Source organism: Crassostrea angulata, chromosome 7 (genome assembly GCF_025612915.1).
Source record: "Crassostrea angulata isolate pt1a10 chromosome 7, ASM2561291v2, whole genome shotgun sequence".
NCBI lineage: Eukaryota > Metazoa > Mollusca > Bivalvia > Ostreida > Ostreidae > Magallana > Magallana angulata.
Window position 1 is genome coordinate 56,860,305 of NC_069117.1, and position 22,333 is coordinate 56,882,637.

Below are 22,333 nucleotides of genomic sequence, written 5' to 3' on the forward strand. Positions count from 1 at the left end.
GATGTGGCCATTATAATCTTAAACAATATTTTAGTTTATCCATAAGAAGCTTTAACACATACAGTGCATTCAGTAGGACTTGGATACATGTATCTACTTAGAAGCTTCAAAAGCCACTACGATCTTGCATGCAACCTTTGTCAAATCATCTTCTTAAAGTAACAAAACAATGATTTGAGCCTTTATCATGTACAGTTTGTTCAACTCCTTGTTTCTTTGATTAGGGTAGCCAGGAGTCCAATTTAAATCTTAGCATGCATCCTTTGTTCAATCTCCTGTTCTTTGTTAAGCCCAGAGTCCTATCTTCTCCCACATCTCGGACACTCTGGTGGGTCTCCAGTCAATCCGAGCCCTGGGGATGAGTCGGAAGTTCCTGCAGGATTTTGACAGATTCCAGGACCGACACACCAGTGCCTTCTTCCTTTACCTGTCCACCATCCGCTGGTTCAGTCTGCGTTCTCTTTTCATCCTGGATGTCTACTTTGTCCTTGTCATCTTGTTGTCATTGGTTCTCAGGGATAGTAAGTAGTGGTATCAATAACATAGTAAGTAGTGGTATCAATAACATAGTAAGTAGTGGTCCCAGTTAGATGATTGGTAGTGGTCGCAGTAGGATAGTAAGTTGTGGTCCCAGTACAGTAGTAAGTTGTGGTCCCAGTACAGTAGTAAGTTGTGGTCCCAGTACAGTAGTAAGTAGTGGTCCCAGTAAGATAGTAGGTAGTACAGTAGTAAGTTGTGGTCCCAGTACAGTAGTAAGTTGTGGTCCCAGTACATTAGTAAGTAGTGGTCCCAGTACAGTAGTAAGTAGTGGTCCCAGTAAGATAGTAGGTAGTGGTCTCAGTAAGATAGTAAGTAATGGTCCCTGTAAGATAGTAAGTAATGGTCCCAGTAAGATAGTAAGTAGTGGTCCCTGTAAGATAGTAAGTAGTGGTCCCAGTAAGATAGTAAGTAGTGGTCCCTGTAAGATAGTAAGTAATGGTCCCAGTAAGATAGTAAGTTATGGTCCCTGTAAGATAGTAAGTAATGGTCCCTGTAAGATAGTAATGGTCCCAGTAAGATAGTAAGTAATGGTCCCTGTAAGATAGTAAGTAGTGGTCCCAGTAAGATAGTAAGTAGTGGTCCCAGTAAGATAGTAAGTAATGGTCCCTGTAAGATAGTAAGTAGTGGTCCCAGTAAGATAGTAAGTAGTGGTCCCAGTAAGATAGTAAGTAGTGGTCCCAGTAAGATAGTAAGTAATGGTCCCTGTAAGATAGTAAGTAATGGTCCCAGTAAGATAGTAAGTAATGGTCTCAGATAGTAGGTAGTGGTCCCAGTAAGATAGTAAGTAGTGGTCCCAGTAAGATAGTAAGTAATGGTCCCAGTAAGATAGTAAGTAATGGTCCCTGTAAGATAGTAAGTAGTGGTCCCAGTAAGATAGTAAGTAGTGGTCCCAGTAAGATAGTAAGTAGTGGTCCCAGTAAGATAGTAAGTAGTGGTCCCAGTAAGATAGTAAGTAGTGGTCCCAGTAAGATAGTAAGTAGTGGTCCCAGTAAGATAGTAAGTAGTGGTCCCAGTAAGATAGTAAGTAATGGTCTCAGTAAGATAGTAAGTAATGGTCTCAGTAAGATAGTAAGTAATGGTCTCAGTAAGATAGTAAGTAATGGTCTCAGTAAGATAGTAAGTAGTGGTCTCAGTAAGATAGTAAGTAGTGGTCCCAGTAAGATAGTAGGTAATGGTCTCAGTAAGATAGTAAGTAGTGGTCCCAGTAAGATAGTAAGTAATGGTCTCAGTAAGATAGTAAGTAGTGGTCTCAGTAAGATAGTAAGAAGTGGTCCCAGTAAGATAATAAGTAGTGGTCCCAGTAAGATAGTAAGTAATGGTCTCAGTAAGATAGTAAGTAGTGGTCCCAGTAAGATAGTAAGTACTGGTCTCAGTAAGATAGTAAGTAGTGGTCCCAGTAAGATAGTAAGTTGTGGTCCCAGTAAGATAGTAAGTAATGGTCCCAGTAAGATAGTAGGTAGTGGTCTCAGTAAAATAGTAAGAAGTGGTCCCAGTAAGATAGTAAGTAGTGGTCCCAGTAAGATAGTAAGTAATGGTCTCAGTAAGATAGTAAGAAGTGGTCCCAGTAAGATAGTAAGTAGTGGTCCAAGTAAGATAGTAAGTAATGGTCTCAGTAAGATAGTAAGTAGTGGTCCCAGTAAGATAGTAAGTAGTGGTCCCAGTAAGATAGTAAGTAATGGTCTCAGTAAGATAGTAAGTAGTGGTCTCAGTAAGATAGTAAGTAGTGGTCCCAGTAAGATAGTAAGTAATGGTCCCAGTAAGATAGTAAGTAGTGGTCCCAGTAAGATAGTAAGTTGTGGTCCCAGTAAGATAGTAAGTAATGGTCCCAGTAAGATAGTAGGTAGTGGTCTCAGTAAGATAGTAAGAAGTGGTCCCAGTAAGATAGTAAGTAGTGGTCCCAGTAAGATAGTAAGTAATGGTCTCAGTAAGATAGTAAGTAATGGTCTCAGATAGTAGGTAGTGGTCCCAGTAAGATAGTAAGTAGTGGTCCCAGTAAGATAGTAGGTAATGGTCTCAGTAAGATAGTAAGTACTGGTCCCAGTAAGATAGTAAGTAGTGGTCCCAGTAAGATAGTAAGTAATGGTCTCAGTAAGATAGTAAGTAGTGGTCCCAGTAAGATAGTAAGTAATGGTCTCAGTAAGATAGTAAGTAGTGGTCCCAGTAAGATAGTAAGTAATGGTCTCAGTCAGATAGTAAGTAGTGGTCCCAGTAAGATAGTAGGTAATGGTCTCAGTAAGATAGTAAGTAGTGGTCCCAGTAAGATAGTAAGTAATGGTCTCAGTAAGATTGTAAGTAGTGGTCTCAGTAAGATAGTAAGAAGTGGTCCCAGTAAGATAGTAAGTAGTGGTCCCAGTAAGATAGTAAGTAATGGTCTCAGTAAGATAGTAAGTAGTGGTCCCAGTAAGATAGTAAGTAATGGTCTCAGTAAGATAGTAAGTAGTGGTTTCAGTTAGATAGAAAGTATTGATCTTAGTAAGATGGTAAGTAGTAATCCCAGTAAGATAGTAAGTAAGGGTCTCAGGTCCTATCTTCTCCCACATCTCTGACACTCTGGAGGGACTCCAGTCAACCCGTGCCCTGGGGATGAGTCGGAAGTTCCTGCAGGATTTTGACAGATTCCAGGACCGACACACCAGTGCCTTCTTCCTTTACCTGTCCACCATCCGCTGGTTCAGTGTGCGCTCTCTTTTCATCCTGGATGTCTACTTAGTCCTTGTCATCTTGTTGTCATTGGTTCTCAGGGATAGTAAGTAGTGGTATCAATAACATAGTAAGTAGTGGTATCAATAACATAGTAAGTAGTGGTCCCAGTTAGATGGTTGGTAGTGGTCGCAGTAGGATAGTAAGTTGTGGTCCCAGTACAGTAGTAAATTGTGGTCCCAGTACAGTAGTAAGTAGTGGTCCCAGTAAGATAGTAAGTAGTGGTCCCAGTAAGATAGTAAGTAGTGGTCTCAGTCAGATAGTAAGTAGTGGTCCCAGTAAGATAGTAAGTAATGGTCCCTGTAAGATAGTAAGTAATGGTCCCTGTAAGATAGTAAGTAGTGGTCCCAGTAAGATAGTAAGTAATGGTCCCTGTAAGATAGTAAGTAATGGTCCCAGTAAGATAGTAAGTAGTTGTCCCAGTAAGATAGTAAGTAGTGGTCCCAGTAAGATAGTAAGTAGTGGTCCCAGTAAGAGAGTAAGTAATGGTCTCAGTAAGATAGTAAGTAATGGTCCCTGTAAGATAGCAAGTAGTGGTCCCAGTAAGATAGTAAGTAGTGGTCCCAGTAAGATAGTAAGTAATGGTCTCAGTAAGATAGTAGGTAGTGGTCTCAGTAAGATAGTAAGAGGTGGTCCCAGTAAGATAGTAAGTAGTGGTCCCAGTTAGATAGTAAGTAATGGTCTCAGTAAGATAGTAAGTAGTGGTCCCAGTAAGATAGTAAGTAGTGGTCCCAGTAAGATAGTAAGTAGTGGTCCCAGTAAGATAGTAGGTAGTTGTCCCAGTAAAATAGTAAGTAGTGGTCCCAGTAAGATAGTAAGTAATGGTCTCAGTAAGATAGTAAGTAGTGGTCCCAGTAAGATAGTAAGTAGTGGTCCCAGTAAGATAGTAAGTAATGGTCCCTGTAAGATAGTAAGTAGTGGTCCCAGTAAGATAGTAAGTAGTGGTTTCAGTTAGATAGAAAGTATTGATCTTAGTAAGATGGTAAGTAGTAATCCCAGTAAGATAGTTAGTAAGGGTCTCAGGTCCTATCTTCTCCCACATCTCTGACACTCTGGAGGGACTCCAGTCAACCCGTGCCCTGGGGATGAGTCGGAAGTTCCTGCAGGATTTTGACAGATTCCAGGACCGACACACCAGCGCCTTCTTCCTTTACCTGTCCACCATCCGCTGGTTCAGTCTGCGTTCTCTTTTCATCCTGGATGTCTACTTAGTCCTTGTCATCTTGTTGTCATTGGTTCTCAGGGATAGTAAGTAGTGGTATCAATAACATAGTAAGTAGTGGTATCAATAACATAGTAAGTAGTGGTCCCAGTTAGATGATAAGTAGTGGCTTAAGAAAGATAGTAAGAAGTGGTCCTAATTAAAAAGAAAGTAGTGATCCCAGTAAGATAGTAAGCAGTTGTTCCAGTCAGATGGAATGTAGTGGTCCCAGTAAGACAGTAAGTAGTGGTCTCAGATAGTAAGTAGTGGTCCCAGTAAGATAATAAGAAGTGGTCCCAGTTAGATGTTAAATGTAAGTAGTGGTCCCAGTAACATAGTAAGTAATCGTCACAATAAGAGAGTAAGTAATGGTCTGGGATAGTAAGTAATGGTCCCAGTAAGAGAGTAAGTAGTGGTCCCAGTAAGATAGTAAGTAGTGGTCCCAGTAAGATAGTAGGTAGTGGTCCCAGTAAGATAGTAAGTAATGGTCCCAGTAAGGTAGTTAGTAGTGGTCCCAGTTAGATAGAAAGTAATGGTCTCAGCAAAATAATAAGTAGTGGTCCCAGTAAGATAGTAAGTAGTGGTCCCAGTAAGATAGTAAGTAGTGGTCCCAGTAAGATAGTAAGTAGTGGTCTCAGTAAGATAGAAAGTAATGGTCCCTGTAAGATAGAAAGTAATGGTCCCTGTAAGATAGTAAGTAGTGGTCCCAGTAAGATAGTAGGTAGTGGTCCCAGTAAGATAGTAAGTAGTGGTCCCAGTAAGATAGTAAGTAATGGTCCCAGTAAGGTAGTTAGTAGTGGTCCCAGTTAGATAGAAAGTAATGGTCCCTGTAAGATAGTAAGTAATGGTCCCAGTAAGGTAGTTAGTAGTGGCCCCAGTAAGATAGAAAGTAATGGTCCCTGTAAGATAGTAAGTAGTGGTCCCAGTAAGATAGTAAGTAATGGTCCCTGTAAGATAGTTAGTAGTGGCCCCAGTAAGATAGTAAGTAATGGTCTCAGTAAGATAGTAAGTAATGGTCCCTGTAAGATAGTAAGTAGTGGTCCCAGTAAGATAGTAAGTAGTGGTCTCAGTAAGATAGTAAGTAGTGGTCCCAGTAAGATAGTAAGTAGTGGTCCCAGTAAGATAGTAGGTAGTGGTCCCAGTAAGATAGTAAGTAGTGGTCCCAGTAAGATAGTAAGTAATGGTCTCAGTAAGATAGTAAGTAATGGTCCCTGTAAGATAGTAAGAGGTGGTCCCAGTAAGATAGTGGGTAGTGGTCTCAGTAAGATAGTAAGTAATGGTCCCAGTAAGATAGTAAGTAATGGTCTCAGTAAGATAGTAAGTAATGGTCCCTGTAAGATAGTAAGTAATGGTCTCAGATAGTAAGTAATGGTCCCAGTAAGATAGTAAGTAGTGGTCTCAGATAGTAAGTGGTGGTCCCAGTAAGATAGTAAGTAGTGGTCTCAGTAAGTAGTGGTCCCAGGAAGATGGTAAGTAATGGTCCCAGTAAGATAGTAAGTAGTGGTCTAAGATAGTAAGTAGTAGTCTCAGATAGTAGGTAGTTGTCCCAGTAAAATAGTAAGTAGTGGTCCCAGTAAGATAGTAAGTAATGGTCTCAGATAGTAATTAGTGGTCTCAGATAGTAGGTAGTGGTCCCAGTAAGATAGTAAGTAGTGGTCACGGTAAGATAGTAAGTTGTGGTCCCAGTTAGATAGAAAGTAATGGTCTCATTAAGATAGTGAGTAGTGGTCCTAGTAAGATTTTAAGTAGAAGTCTCAGTAAGATAGAAAGTAGTGATCTCAGTAGGATAGTAAGTACTGGTTTTCTGTTTCAGTGATTGGATTATCTGGGGGACTGTTTGGAATGGCTCTGAATTATTTGCTGACAATGGCCACCCCTTTTGCGTATATGATGAGGAAAACTGCCGACTTAAACACACTGGTAAGAGTCCATTTTACATCCATTTACATCTTTCTGTACATGTATTCTAGATATTCTTGGGTGTTCAGAGAAGAAATTTGCCCTACGTTATTTCTACTTGTAAGCAGTTTTAAATGACTGATTGTAGATGACATCTGTTGAAAGAATCGTGTCCTACACAAAGCTAGAACAGGAGGCCCCCAAAGTCTCCAATTCCCCGCCCCCTTCCTCTTGGCCTCAAAATGGGGAGATTAAACTAGTCAATGTAGGACTACAGTACTCATCTGATACTGACCAAGTCTTACACAATATAACCTGCCTTATCAACAGCAGAGAGAAGGTTAGTCAAGAGTCAGATAAGATGTAAAACACCATAAGACACACAGACAGACAGATAGACCGGCAGACAGCCAGATGATCAATTAAAGACAATCAGCGAGGATATTTTGAGGACCTAATAAAGCATGCTTTGACAATGGGATAAGTCTGGATCTTCCTTTCAGATTGGGATTGTGGGGAGGACTGGAGCAGGGAAGAGTTCTTTACTTGCTGCTTTACTGAGGTTAGCGGAGCCTACAGGGAAGATTTATATCGACGATGTCAATGTGTTAAAGATCGACCTCCATGAACTCAGGAATAAAATCTCTGTCATTCCACAGGTAGTGTCAACCATACAAGTCACATACTGATGTAAGAAATTGGAACATTTTATACTTGAGTATATTTGATACACAAGTACAATCTGTTATCTTGCAAAATCTCAACAAGTTTCAGTTTAGGGTTCCATTGTGTTGGCATTGTTTAACACTGGGGGTCATCTAACACTCAAGTTTTCTTTTTATCAGGTCTGCACATACATGCTTTTTTTATATAGATCCCATTCAAATTGGAACTGAATTAATAAACTTTTTGTTTTTTAGGATCCAATTTTATTCAGTGGTACTTTAAGGAAGAATTTGGATCCTTTTGAGGAATACACAGATGACCAGCTATGGATAGCACTAGAACAGGTACTAACACAGCAGTAAGACTGGCCGATGTTTGTTACAATATCATTGTTGTAATAAGTCTTGAAATTTAATCAGTGTTCACAGGTGTATTAAGTCTAAGCTACATTGCATTCTATTACAGGTGCAGCTCAAGGTGAAAGTTCAGAGTGAGAGAGAGGGACTGTACATGGAGGTGTCTGACAGCGGACAGAACCTGAGTGTGGGGCAGAGACAGCTGGTGTGTCTGGCCAGGGCCATCCTCCGACAGAACAACATACTGGTGCTGGACGAGGCCACCGCCAATGTGGACCACAGGTAGGTAACGGAGTCTGTGGAGGTCAAAAGTAGGTCACAGTCAGGAAGGGTCAGGTAACAGAATCTGTGGTGGTCACAAAGTGTGAAGGAATCAAAAAAAGGTTCCATAATATGTTCAGGTCGAATGCAGGTCACAGAATACAACAAGTAGGTCAAAGAATTGCTAGGGATCTTCTTCTAGGTCACAGCATCTTAATGTCAACTATAAGTTCATTTAAGTCAAATATCATAGAAATCATAGAGATCAAGCATGCTGAATTCTAATGTTGTTAACTGTAACAAGTAGGCCTGAGATGACTGAATGTGTAAACCTGTAAACACTTAAATGTAGCATGAGGTTATATTCAGTAGCTGAGGTTTTTTTGACAGCACTGACAGGTTGATCCAGGAAACAATTAGAAGTCGGTTCAAGAATTGTACGGTCCTAACAGTTGCCCACAGGATTCATACCATTATGGACTCCAGTAGAGTCATGGTAAGTATCCCTGCCTCATACCTCCACAAAATCACATGTATAAAAAAATAAACAACATGGCGAACTGAGCCCCGTAGAAGTGAAAAAAAATGAAATTTACATTGCTCATAGCATATTTTTTTTAATTGATAAAAGATAGCAGTACTTATTGACATTATTGTTGAAATTTATATTTACACATATTTTTTAATTTTCAATCCAATCATTCAAAGTTTTGTAAAATTGTATTTTTATTCAATGCCAAAATTATCACATTCAAGTGGTAGTCATATGAAAGGAAACATGTACATGAACTGGTATATAATGAATTCACTATGCTTAGTATTACTAATTCATTTTACGGTTATAACGAATGATTGATATAGCCATCCAATAGTCCACATTAACATAGACAATTAAATTACATATAGTTGCATATGTGTTTCTTATTCCAGGTTTTGAATCAAGGAAAACTTGTTGAATTTGATACACCATTTCAACTTCTACAGATAGAAGATGGATTCTTCAAAAATCTGGTCCAACAAACTGGTAAAGCCCAGGCAAAGGTTTTACAGACATTAGCCGAGAATTACCACAAATAGAGATCTTGATATATATGTTTTGTTTTAGAACTCTTTTAAAGAATGTTATTAAAATCATTAATTCTTTTGTTATCTTTGATTTCCTGTGTGCCTTACAAAGCTGTTCCTCTCCAGATCAACCGAGATAACGACAGAGACAGCCTCTTGTTATAATTCTTTATTTCTGATATTCTTTAATAATAACTGCATATGAGGCGACTATGTACATGTCCTAGGTCACTCAGCTATAACAAAACAATACATTCTGAACACCAGCCAGCTCTACAAACATCTCCTACACAGAATTATCAAACAACACAAACGTTCTGAACGTGACTCCAAACGTCAGCACAGAGAAAAATGGTCTCCAAAACTCAACTGTTAAAATCCTACATCTTTTTCTTCTAGAAAAACGGGTAATTTATCAATTTTTTAAAAAAGCTCAATAGAAAAGTACATGGTGTTCATTTCGAGGTCAGAGTTCATTCAACTAACAGTAATACTGGTGTTAGAACAGGTTGGCATTGTTTGTATATAAAACCACAACAACTGAGTGAATTTGACACTTGGTATTCCTTTCTGCATCTTTAGACTCGTTAACATCTAAATTATAATTAACACACTAGTGTAAACAATACATATTACAGTCCATCATAAGATTACATATTACAGTTCATTTTAATATTTGTATTACAGATCAGTGTATAATCCATTGTAGTGTTACAATAATTTACACTCTTGTAATAAATGCAATACAGATGCCTATGATCCAATCATATTTTACATCAATTAACAAAATTGTGATATTTTTAATTCCATACCACCACTTTGATTCAAATTCATGGTAATATTGTAATATACCCCTGTTGTCCATATTCTATAACATACAACTCCCTGTATTCTAAAAGTCTACATGATAAATAGGATATCATTAATCAACTACAGAATCACAGCAAGTTTGCTACACACGGTGAAATAAATTACAGAACTCTATAAAATGTGACACATCATAGCACTTGTATACATAGAACAATAAATACTCTCCAAATACTCTAGGCCTCTCATAGCACAATCAACAGCAGAAGCAATTTGGCACAAAGACAACCCAAAAATTGATCACTATAATTACTGAAAAAGAGAGTGCTTCAGATATTTAATTCAGAGTCTACAGGTGTGGATACAGGTTTTCAAAATCATTGACAAGATAAAAAAAAAGAAGTTATATTTGTATTGTAAAATAATCTCTCATTAAATAATAATTTTTTTTAGATTCTTAAGGAATTTGATTTCAACCTAGGATTGGGTAAAAAAAGAAAACTCTGTGGAATAAATAAAAGTCTACAACCAATCAAATGTCATTCAATGAACATCACCAGTAGGAACCTGGTCATCCATAACAAGTAATCCCCAAGTCAGGGATTGGTCAAAGTAACAAACATAGCGTTATAACAATAAGTACAACTTGTATCATCTCCAACTCTCACACTCAAAACAAAACCTTCATGTCTCTTCTGTAAACATATTCCCATTTCATGGTGCATGTAACTCCACACAAAATGATTCAGTGAATTAAATTATGGCTTATTGGATACATGGTATCACTTCCTTCCTGACCCTGCAAACTGAATCAGTAGATGAGTTATCCCAGCGTCAGCTTTGTTCCTTACTGTCCTCATTAGCTGTCAAACTCCAACCTTTTCTTGTTCCCACCGCGAGGTTTAATTTTCTCTGATATCTGCCATAAACTTTCTTCACTGAGATAATCATCAAAGTTATTAAAGCAGTTTATCAGTTTCTCATTCCTTTTAATCTGGTAGTTGCTGCAATAAAAATATAAAATCATATTTTAAAGATTTTTGTGTGTTTTAATAGATAAAGATGCAATATTCCCCAAGTATCCTCATGCATGAAAATATATTTTTAATGACAATTTTTGAAGTTATATCAATTACAATTCAAATTTGAGTATCCTTGTGCATGAAAATATCTTTAACGATAATGTTTGATCTTAATTGTTAGATGGACATTGTACCTTAAGTACAAAGAATTTCTTGAAGACTGAATTCTGCATAAATATCCTCATAATTACACTTACCACTTCTTGAATCGCCTCATGTTGTCTAGAATGTTAAACTGCTGCCATCTCTTGGCAAAGTTGATGCTTCCATCGGGCAGTAGGTCCTGGTTGCCAATGTGGATGAAGGTGAGGTCCTGTAGAATCAGACCTCTGTGGGAGAGAGAGAAAAAACAGTTCTTCAATCTCCAACCACAATTGGAAATACATGTATTCTTATAAAGACTCTGAAAATGAGTAATTCACTTCAGAATTATTAAAAAGCTCTTAACAACCTATTACAGTACATACATTAAGATTAGTAGTATCAGGAGAAAAGTCCCATAAAAAAATCAACAAAATTAATAACATGTCCCTGCCACTTTGCAGGGATTTGAATGCAGCATCCCCTTTAATTTAAAAAAAAAACAACACAAATAGGAGAGTGACAGCTGCCATGACTTACATGTATGGAATACAGGGGGGCTCAGTCTCAGCAAGAGCCTGGCGGTAAGCTCGGAACGACCCAGAACTGTCAATCAACTGACAGAACTCTTTTAATGCCTGAAAAAGGGCAATATCTCAGTTAGTCTACATCATCAACTTGATACCCATCAAAACAGAAGTTAAGAGTACAGGTATAGGGTCACATCAAAGTACTTTAAAGTACAGCATTGTGATCCCATTAAAGTTGAATTTTAAGGTACAGAAGAAATGTGGTTAAAAAAGTTTGAGGTTGAAAAATATGGTCACATGCCTCTAGGTTTTGTCTGGGCCATTCCAGTCGTCTGATCGGAGCCGAATCCACAGCGGACAGGATAGCAAGGTAAGAGTTGAAGTTATTTAACTTCCTTAGATGCTAAAAATAAATAAATAAACTCATCATTCTATACTCAGTGTAGCTATGCTAACAAGGAAAATTTATATCCTTAAGAATGACAAGGAAAAATATGTTTATTTCAATGCAATTAAGGACATCAATGGGTTTATACAATTGATAGTAGGATATGACTATTTTGATTTTTTAAAAAAGTAGGAAAATATAGGTGATACAATGTTGAAATTTTAAACATTATTTCTAACCATACACAATGTATAGGTACCTTCATGATTTTGATGAATTTTAAGAAATATCTCTCTCTGTCTTTGGCTTCATCGTGTGTAAGAATTTGAGTCCGGCACCTACAAAAGGCGTTACAGAAATGAGAAATAAAACACTAACTATTCCACTACAGCATCTAATACTGATGATGATGTCATAAGACTCCTTACCAGTAAGACATCTTGTTAAAGTGTTCTGTGAACTCGGTCAGATTTGGACTAAGTTCTTCTGACTGCTCTCGTGCCCATAGTGACACCTCATGAATCTGTTGGAGAAAATATAATCAACATTACCTGGTACCGGTAATCTGAGCTAAATCCTAAATCACTTACATTAAACAGAAAATCCATTTATTCAACCCATTTGTTGATTTTTACCTCAATCTTTTGGAAGAGCTCGGCATCCAGAAGTGTCATTTGTTCCGCAATATCGTGTGACTTGTAAAACAGAAAATCTGATGGACTGAAAAACAGAATGAAATATTACAGACCATGAACTCTAACACCCAAGAACATAAACTTATCCATCTTTTTTCCACACTTACGCATTTATTCTAAATGATCATTTACTTTAGGGGTTATAAATATCTTAAAATCTCTTCTACATAGAAACATGATCCTGTACATATTTGGATAATGACCACAAAGAAACAGAGGAAGGATAAGAAGAAAACTGTCCCACTTGATTCCATGTGGGAGACATACCTTGACTTGAGGGTGATGGAGGAGGTGAAGGTCATAGAGGAGAACTGGTCGGGCGACGCCCTCTTACTCTCACACTTCTCAATGACCTTCTTCCTCAGCACCTTGGCCAGCATTAGATCACTCTGACACAACAGTTCAAACACCAGGGTCATCATCTTCTGGGTGGTGGCCTGGTCCATCTCCTTACGACTGTCAAATAGCATAAACTCTATTCAATTAATTCTTACTACAGCTTAAAAATAGCGGACTAATTTTCATAAAATACATTTCATTTCTAGTATGCAGTTCAAGCTGAAAACTTTTTCATACTGGCTGGTCAACACAAGGGGATAGACTTATCCTGATTGCTTTAATCTACATGTATGCTCACTATAGAACAAAATAGTATATGAAACTCAAGCTAATGACTTAAAAAAATCTGAATAATTTGCCTCCAAATTTCCAGACATGTATCTTTTATACACAAGAAAACATATACTTGGGCTGTTTTAAGTACAAAATAGAGGTAGAAACACGTACCTGAGCTCATCAATGACCCGGATAAGCAGGGAGAATGTGTTCCTGGCAACTTTCTTCTTCTTCTCGCTGGCATGGTGGAATTTGTGGAAGCGGTACAGCAGCTTGTCGATGAGTTGGTGCGGTGTGATGAATGTCCGATAGGTGGTAAGGAAGGCCTCCTGGTACATAAACTCTACAGAAAAGGCATGACATCATATCAACTGACATAATGTGTAAGTATCCTACCTGCAGTATAAAACTAATTCAGTACCACTATAAACTGCAGGATGATATCTGGAGATTTTAAGTTTAACATTTTTTAAGGGTGAAATGAGGTCATGGATTACAATAATATTATTTAGATCAGTCAAAATATTCAAGCTATGCACCCTTCCATGACATATTACATCTCATTTTTTCATATATTTAAAGCTATCATCTTTTTGAACATAAACAAAGCAGTGAGCATGTTAAAGGAAAATTTCAGTATAGGCTTTGATTCAGTTGATTTGCTTAAAGCTGAAACTTAACATGCTGGTACATGTATTACAAAGGCACAACATTAAGAGGTCAGAAGGTCATGACGATTAATAACAGAGGTCAAGCAGGTCATGGCAAAGCTATCAGTATAGGAGGCACGGTGACCTGGTTACTGGACAGCTACCAAGGGAGCGAACTCTGAGGGAGGGAGGGTGGTGGAGAAAGGAAGCTTTACTATGGTGCTAAGAGAGTCACTGCTGAAATAGGACAAACATGCAAATGATGGAGGATATTATAATCGTCACTGTGAGAGGAGATTGTGACAACACTTATGTAAAGACATACAATATAAAATCTTTTTATCTGAAGTGGTTAATATAGAACTATTATCAGTAAATTACTTTTACTAAAATCTCTAATGAAACTACATTTTGCACATACTTCAGGAATTGAAACTTGACATTCTATATGAATAAGCCATCAATGTACATTTACAACATACAACACACTAGCAAGATTACACACTGTATTTCAAGTCTGTTTGATTTGATAAGACATTCTATGCAACATATTCAAAAGCTTTCTATGTTCAAAATTTGGCAAACTATTGACAAGAATGACTATTCATGCTTAACAACAGTAAACAACAAAACTTGACAGATTAAGTTACAACTCAGATGACAGGATGCACCGAGTTAATAAGTGTTATGACCCATATCTCACTTAAACCAAAAATATATGATTCTCAATATGCATATATTATCTAAATTATCCCAGTTCATTTTATCCCAAAAAATGTTAATTTCATATACGATATATCAATCATTATCATACATTTGACATTTAGTTAAAAAATAAATGTGAATTAGTTGTCATTTTTAAATATTTAATTTCCCATTTCACCAAAAGTTTTAATATATATTTTAATAATTGTGCAGTTAATTTCATGTGAATTTGTACACTACATGTATAGTTATGTTCTTGTTCTCATCATTTCAGAGAAATGGAATAAAGAAATGATAATTTACATAAAACCAATAAAATGCATCCTTTACAGGCATAAAGAATGGTCAGTATGAACTAACCGACAACAATGGCAAATACAAGAAACTGACCGCTGGAAATCAGAACAATATCAACAGAGGTCAGAAATAGTCACCATGCAAACAATTAAAATTGTACACATGCATCTACTTAAATTTATGGGTATGAAATGGCTTACACTCTAAAGAAGCTTTTGTATGACACCTAAGCAGTCTTTGAAGCTTTGATTTCTAGCCCAGTTGACAAGCTTAGCAGAAGTCTTTGTCAAGTAAGCCATTTCAGGGACCCAGAGAAATAGAACAGTGATGAGTGACACATAGGGATACAATTGTACCAATAAATTTGATTGGTTCACACTGATTATATGTAACTCACCCTCGTCAGTCAAATCTTCCATTGAGCCTTGTTGGGAAATGGCAAAAATACACAATGAAATAAACTAGGACCAGGATAAACATATTGAAGGATGCAGATCTTAACGTATTATATAGACATAATAAAACTGGATCGTTAACATTCTACTTCAAAACAAAGATATAAGCCAAGCAATCTTTTGAAACTTGCTATGCTGGGAAAAAATTTTCTGGAAATATTTGGTAGAATAAAAAAGCACCTAACTACTACCCGCATTGTGAAGTATATGAGAACACACGTGTATAGAACTATCAGAGATTCTAGATTTATCAACCAGCAGGGGTCAGCTATTGTGATCTTTCTCACCTTGTTTGCCGACTGATGTGGCATGAACCACGAGTGCATCCACTGACCCACCGCGAATCTCTGGACCGTCCTCTGTCTACAAACACAACATATACTTCATGAAGATTGGCACAGCCATCAATAATATCTTGTTTTTTCATTCACAATTTTTTACTTGTACTGGTATTTATATACATAAAATTATCTGGGAAATACAAAAAATTAGTGAGCTCTTATTTTTAAAAATATCTCTATCTTTGTATACATATATATACACACTGTGAACCCATAATACATGTATATCTATGAAAAAATTCTGTTTAAAGGTTAAGGCAATTATGTGCCCTCATTTCCAGGCACTAGGTTTGAAGTATCTTATTGCTAATACGTAACATAAAATTCCAAAAGTACTAAGTTTGGTTTATAGCAGGGGATCACAGTATATGTATTCCACTTTTTCACTGTATACCTCTGCCTTTTTGATGAGTTGATCTGATACGTCCACATCATCAAGTGGATTCAGTTCAGCAAAGTCTGAGTCCATATCTTTTGGTATGTCTGCTTTTTGGGATCCTGGTGTCTTTGCTTCTTTTACAACATGGCCTGGGGGAGCAGAGGCTCGCTTCAATTCACTGAAATATCAAATCTCAATGTAGGAAAATCTCAGGCTAAAACATGTTTACGCAATTCATTCTTGCTTAAATTTACCAACAACTTTGACATATTTTAAACATAGTCAATTCAAAACAAAACATCACATTATTCATTTGAAAACTGACTTTTGTTGTCAGATATTATAACAGAATGAAATCATTTTTCAGAGCAATTGGGTTAATTCAAACCCCTGTAGCTATTCAAAAATCTATATCTTCATATGCATCCCTTCTGTGACTGATTCCAATGCCCCACAACTTAGTACCACTATTAGCTGTATTCAATGAACAATGTACCTTTCCGATGGCTGGGTTGGTCCCTCTACAACACTGGAAGCTTTCTCCCGGGCACACTCCATGGAGGTGTCAGAAAGGGTAGACAAGTTGGACATTTGGCTTGCACGTTTCTCACTGTCCTAAAAAGGTAAATACATACTTGGCATTCAGACCTTTTCAAAAAATTAACTTTTAAATAACTATTAACGGTTACCCTTTACTTCATTAGATTGTAATCTTTAAACATCATAATTTGCATGGGATTTTAACCAATTTCTCAGATTTTCATCATATCTAAATTAACTATACACCATAGGACAATGGACATTCCAGTTTGTCTATTGCTGAAGTGGACTTACCCTGCGTTTGGAAGGCAGCGGTGGGATAGCGGGGCTGGTGGGGGCACTGTTACTGAACGATGAGTCAGAGCTGATATCCGAGATAACACTGAACGTGTTGGAGCGCGGGTACATCTGGTGGTGCAGCTCCATCTGGTGTTGGTGCCACTGAGTCTCATAGAAATTGATGGAGTGCCGGGAATAGCAGTCAGGAACTACCTCAGGCTGGGTGTAGTTTCCGATTGAGTGCATGTAATCTTGTACTGAAAACAAAGTAAACAAAGCCTGTATAGTAAACTGTTTCTCTGTACTAGATGAAAGTAAAAATGATCGAATCTTTTATGATCAATGTTACTAACTGTGCTTTTTCTTGGGTGGGAGGGGTGGGGGTCTGTTTGGAAGGCTCTCTAGGCTGGCACTAGAGAACGTTTCGGAGCTGGAGTACGACTCCTGGGAACTTGTCTGCTGTATGTAAGTACTGGTCTTCTGGAATCCAGACTGTGCACTCCCCGTGGAAGATGTAGAAGTCCTGTGTTCGGAACTAATAACACTACTGGTTTTACGACTGTAAGAACTACTTGTGGTACTATAAGATTGCACACACGTCCCATCCACGTTATCATACTGTGACGGCATTCTGTTGACTTTTTTGTTTGGCAGCGGAGGGGGCTGTAGATTTTCCTCCCCATTACGCCTAGTCATGGAAGCTATGTCAGAGGTTAATTTGTCTATTTCAATCGTTAATTGGTTTATTTGGTCGACAGTCCCTTCGGAATTAGAAATGCTTTTATTCATTCCATGGAAATGCTGTAAGCGTCCCTCTGACATAGTCTTTGTGAAGCTATTGGCCCTGCTTGTCCTGTGAACCTCGGCCCCTGGTATATCCTCATCGTCAGCAGAGTGATTTAATCCTGATCCCAGACTGCTGTTCGTAGAGGTAGCCAAAGGGGACATGTAATCGGACGAGTTAAATCCCAAACTCGAGGAAAGTTCACTTGACACATTACTAGGAATAAACACACTGCTATGGGGGGAGTGGTCTGGGGTCATGTGACTGTGTATTAACACACTGTTGTGTGGCGACTGGTTGGGGGAGATGCCGGTTACTATGAGGCTGTTGTGTGGGGAGTGACCGGAGAACACCATGCTGTTGTATGGAGAGTGGCTGGGACTGGACGTCAGACTGGCAGTGGTCACACTGTTCCTGGACGATGGCGTTTGGTACACGTCCGAGGTGCTCCCCAGGCGATGGAGTGAATCGGTCAGGGACTGTCGGTTTTCTTTCTCTGGGATAGGAGGCGGGCCATCAACATCATCTTGTTGTGAATGCTGGGATACTAGTCTGTTCGTAGAAAAGAAAAATTACTTTTTAATTGTTTCAAAATATCATTTTGATGTTTCAAATCAAGGTTCAAAATCTGTGATGTAAAAATATCTAGAGAGTTTAGTAAGTAGAATTTCCGATAAAAAAAAATTGACAAGATTTTAAATCCATCTTACCTTCGAATAACTTCTGGGTTTTTTGGCAGTGGTGGTTTTGGAGGGGGGGGTAACTCCCCTAGGTCGGGGGGTTCTCTACGTAGGCTACATATACTGTCCTGGGAGCGCGAGGCGGGGAAGTTGGGGTTATCGTACACCCCTATCTCCCCGGTCTTGTCTAGAATCTCCTTCTCTCTGGGCGTCAATGGAAGATCTGGGAGGGAGGCTCGCTTACTGTGTGTAGAAGTAACAACAATCACTTTATCCAGTAGATTTATTATGATTCTTCCATACAGAAATATAATTAAATTATGAAAGTTTATCAAAAGTACCGTAATACAATAATCAAAATTCATCTATTCTTCCATACAGAAATATATCATGTATCTAATTATGAAACTATGCATTAATCATGCTGTTCTTGATTTTTACCATTCTGGGTGGTTCTTGAAGGAATCAGGAGAGAGCTGCTGGGTCACATCAGTCTTCCTGTCCTGTAGTTTGGACACGCCCACCTCTTTTAGTTCCTGTTTAGTAAAATACACAACTCCTTTAGCAAACAATACAAACTTACTAAATTAGAAACATTATGAATTCTTTGTTCAATCAACATGCTACAGCATTTTGAAACAGGTGAGCATTGTTCTAGGACACAAAAAGTAACAAATCCTAAATTTTAAGATTTTATTCATAAAGAATGATGAATAAATTAGAAAGTTTCAAACTTGAGGAAATATCATCACCTGTACACCAGTAGAGAGAGCCTGAATGACGTCTATGGCGACGGATTTATTCAGCTCCTTCTCGCCGTGTAACAGAATGTCGTCCGCCCACTGGATAAAACACGCCAGGCACTGACACACTTTACTCTGCCGTGACACCAGCACCGAGCTACAGAAGGAAAAAAATCACTGTGTAAAAATCTTACACCTTAATTAAGCTCACGCTAGTCCAATCATTAAAAACTCTATAGGATAATTCGAGTATCATCACTTATTTTCAAGATAAAAAGTATTAGTGTTTTTAAATCTGTCGCCGCAATCATTGCCATTTATTGAGAGTTTTAGATTTTAATGGCTGGATACTCTCTTGAGAGCATTGAATTGCTCTACGACATGAAGAGGCGACACGACACTATCGCTAAAAAACCCAGTCATCCATTTATCTCTCGAATTTCTACTACTACGAGTACTGCTGATTCAGCACAGATTTTAATTTCCTTTAATGCAGATTTGAGAAACCCTACCTCCCACCAGATAGAAAGCTGCATTAAGCATCAATCAATGCTAAGAGATATTAGTTGACAAAATTGGTCGTCTCCAAAGGAATTAAATCAATGTACAAGTAATCATGCACTAATTGCTCCATTTAAAATCCAACATTCACTTCCTGAATGAAATAAACCTTGGTCTGGAAAATTAAACATACTCCCAGTACTAGAAGTAAAAAATCTGTTCATCTATATTTTTTCAGAAATTGCACTAAATATTTGAAATCACCAGAGAACGTATCTAATCTAAGAAAAGATCTGTGCCTTACCTGGCACATAGATTTCCTAGTCTGTTAAGAAAACGAACAAAACTACAACTCTCACTTTTGATCCAAGCCTCACTTTTACAATAGGAATATATATTGGAAAAGTGAGACTGAGAGTAAAAGTGAGCTTGACTAAGTTTAATGGCTCAAGAGTTTAAAGAGTCCACTATATCTATTCTCTCTTGCCATGAAATTTAATTTACAGGGCTATCACTGTATTCCTAAAGAATCAATATTCCTAATTTGCGTGGATTAAATTCATGTGCCTAAAAATAGTGATACTCAAGTTATACCATGCAATTCTTTCACTAATTTTAATGGTCAAGGCATTTTTTAATCTTTTTAAATTGCAGACATTTTTGGATGATCAAGAATTCCTCTTACAGGAACAAAATTGGTTTCATGTTCAAATCCCTTAAAACAACTTTATAGCTTTTCCTGGGTGATTTAAGGTGTGTTGTTACCTGTCCTGAGCCATGAAGAAGTTGTTGAGGAGGGTGAAGACGTCCATCACGTTCTCCAGGATCACGGTGGCTGTGCTTGGGATGACCTGTGGCTTCTGGTACTCCACCACCGCCTTGATGTAGGCCAGCGAGCGAAACACCTTCTCCACCTCTGCCTGGAGCTTATCCACATCCTGAAAAACAAACAAAATAGCTTAATATCCACATCATGAAAAACAAACAAAATAGCTTAATATCCACATCATGATAAACAAACAAAATAGCTTAATATCCACATCATGAAAAACAAACAAAATAGCTTAATATCCACATCATGAAAAACAAAACAGCTATATCCACATCCTGAAAGTGTATAGGTCTATCCATTTCCTAAAATTTGAGGTGTTTACAGGCTTATCCACATCCTGAAATATCAACCAATAGCGTACAAACTTATCCATATCCTGAGATATGAGTTTAGCAGTATACAAACTGCTTAAATATTCACATAATGAAAAGTAATGTTAGCAATGTGTTTCTATTAATATAATAATAAAGTAATGATTTTTAAATAAATATCAATATACTGCAGAATACTATCATGAAAATGTCCCTCCCCTACCAATGTTAAATAAGGAACATCTTGAGAAAATACATGAAGTTTTTATGCATGTATGAACTTAAATTTCAATATCTAATCCTATACTAGTACATCAAGAAACCACATATATGTCAAAAACCCTCTCTCTTCAGACCATCAAAAAATAAGACAACATACAAAGTGGATATATTCATGAAAAAGGATCAATATTTCGGTGAATCGGAAGAAACTATGTAAAATTTTTAACCAATGGCCCAACATCAGACAGACAAATGTACAGACATATACTTGCCCTGTCAGCCATGAGTGGTGTAAGAGAAAGAGAGAGAGGGGGTTGAGTGATAGAGCTGGAATGTAGGACATTGATCAGTAATAACACAAGTTGTATGTACAGTCATTACAGCATTAATCACTGACCGCCCCTGTCACTGGCCCCCTTCACTGGGCTGTCACTGCTTCGTACATCTCACCTGTCCATACACTAATTAACATCTGATCTTGCTGAACTAGTACCATACACAACATAGTATCTTACTGTTCACCATCAGATCTCAGAGTGTTATCTCACTGTATTTAATCATATCTACCTAATATAAAATGTGTGGAGCTCAGTGGTCATAGGCATTAGGCCAGTAACCCACAGTTTGCTGGTTCAAACCCCACTATGGTCACTTGATGTTGTGTGTTGTGCCCTTAGACAAGGCACTTTATAGTCCATCCAGCTGAAATTGGGTACCAGCATAAGGTGAGAGTTAACTAGAAAGAATAACAATGACCAGGCCACGGTCCGTAGGAGATTTACCATTTTAGCAATAGAACATTTAACCTGTTCAAATCTCTTAACCATCATTAATGGCATATTTTGTTGTACAAGTACATATGTTTATGCATGCATTGACATATCATATTTTCCTATACATGTACTTCATTAGATTTTTTGTTGGGCATGTAGCCAAGAACTTCAAGTATCTACACATATTTTACACTGTTTTTGTATTCATTTTCCTATCAGACATTTTGTGCAAACATGTTTCTGTGTGACAACTCTAATTATTTTGTCACCAGCGGAAACATTAAGCTCGTGGAGAATGACACCAAACTTCTGCTTTATAACCACACACTGGGTTTTCCTTCCCTCCACATCCTACTTCCTACATCTAAACAAATAAGAAAAGTTTTCCTTATATTGATTTGTATCTGCCAACTGTGTATATATACTGTATATGTATACTTTCCATACGTCATTGAATCCCCCAGTTCTTACATTAAATGGACTTCTCTAGGGTCAGTCAACAGTTGCCCACAACAGCTATGACCTTAAGATATTGTTGGAATATTTTATACAGTTTCATTCATAGATAAACGACTGGGCCACTTTGGTGGCTGCTAAATTGCATGTTGCACAATAGCTCCATTAAGAACTAATCAATCAATACTAGCCTCAGACTTGTTTCTCAATTGGTCTGGAAGCACTTATATTTACACAGACTTAATCACATTCATATCCACAATAGATCAACTCCATTTAATACTGCCAGGGAAATGATTACGTCCAAAAATAAAATAAAACGATATAAATAGCTAGATGCTGTAATAAACTGTGGGTCCTACTGTAGGAGAGACCAGGGGCACCTGCACACTCAGACGACATGTGCAGTACTACATGTTCACCTGTAATTATGACTCATTCATCACTAATTACACAAAACCTGTCAGGTGATACAGGTAACACATTCAGATTCATACAT

The 22,333-nt window shown here is 37.7% G+C and overlaps 2 protein-coding genes across 12 annotated transcripts in view; one reads left to right on the forward strand and one right to left on the reverse strand.

The window, feature by feature from the left end:
* The window catches only part of LOC128191813 (ATP-binding cassette sub-family C member 4-like), a 31,685-nt gene extending 22,918 nt beyond the window's left edge, over nt 1-8,767 (forward strand). For all 3 annotated transcript variants that reach the window (XM_052864119.1, XM_052864120.1, XM_052864121.1), the window contains 8 exons: nt 291-521; nt 6,255-6,361; nt 6,489-6,680; nt 6,844-6,999; nt 7,261-7,350; nt 7,472-7,644; nt 8,014-8,119; nt 8,554-8,767. In XM_052864119.1, coding sequence (XP_052720079.1) covers nt 291-521; nt 6,255-6,361; nt 6,489-6,680; nt 6,844-6,999; nt 7,261-7,350; nt 7,472-7,644; nt 8,014-8,119; nt 8,554-8,700 — 1,202 coding nt within the window. In that variant the 3' untranslated portion in view covers nt 8,701-8,767. The remainder of the gene's footprint in view (nt 1-290; nt 522-6,254; nt 6,362-6,488; nt 6,681-6,843; nt 7,000-7,260; nt 7,351-7,471; nt 7,645-8,013; nt 8,120-8,553) is intronic.
* Nucleotides 8,768-8,842: 75 nt separating this feature from the next.
* Nucleotides 8,843-22,333, reverse strand: part of LOC128191814 (rap guanine nucleotide exchange factor 1-like) — a 33,960-nt gene continuing 20,469 nt past the window's right edge. For 7 of the 9 annotated variants that reach the window (XM_052864125.1, XM_052864123.1, XM_052864122.1 and 4 more), the window contains 19 exons: nt 20,006-20,178; nt 18,749-18,896; nt 18,438-18,532; nt 18,027-18,239; nt 16,886-17,868; nt 16,548-16,789; nt 16,210-16,328; nt 15,729-15,891; nt 15,281-15,356; nt 14,936-14,962; nt 13,058-13,229; nt 12,539-12,727; nt 12,212-12,296; nt 12,005-12,099; nt 11,836-11,914; nt 11,490-11,591; nt 11,199-11,296; nt 10,775-10,906; nt 8,843-10,499 (listed from right to left, as the gene is read on the reverse strand). In XM_052864125.1, the coding sequence (XP_052720085.1) occupies nt 10,355-10,499; nt 10,775-10,906; nt 11,199-11,296; nt 11,490-11,591; nt 11,836-11,914; nt 12,005-12,099; nt 12,212-12,296; nt 12,539-12,727; nt 13,058-13,229; nt 14,936-14,962; nt 15,281-15,356; nt 15,729-15,891; nt 16,210-16,328; nt 16,548-16,789; nt 16,886-17,868; nt 18,027-18,239; nt 18,438-18,532; nt 18,749-18,896; nt 20,006-20,178 (3,336 nt within the window). In that variant the 3' untranslated portion in view covers nt 8,843-10,354. The remainder of the gene's footprint in view (nt 10,500-10,774; nt 10,907-11,198; nt 11,297-11,489; nt 11,592-11,835; nt 11,915-12,004; nt 12,100-12,211; nt 12,297-12,538; nt 12,728-13,057; nt 13,230-14,935; nt 14,963-15,280; nt 15,357-15,728; nt 15,892-16,209; nt 16,329-16,547; nt 16,790-16,885; nt 17,869-18,026; nt 18,240-18,437; nt 18,533-18,748; nt 18,897-20,005; nt 20,179-22,333) is intronic. The other 2 variants (XM_052864127.1, XM_052864131.1) reach the window with 1 other exon arrangement.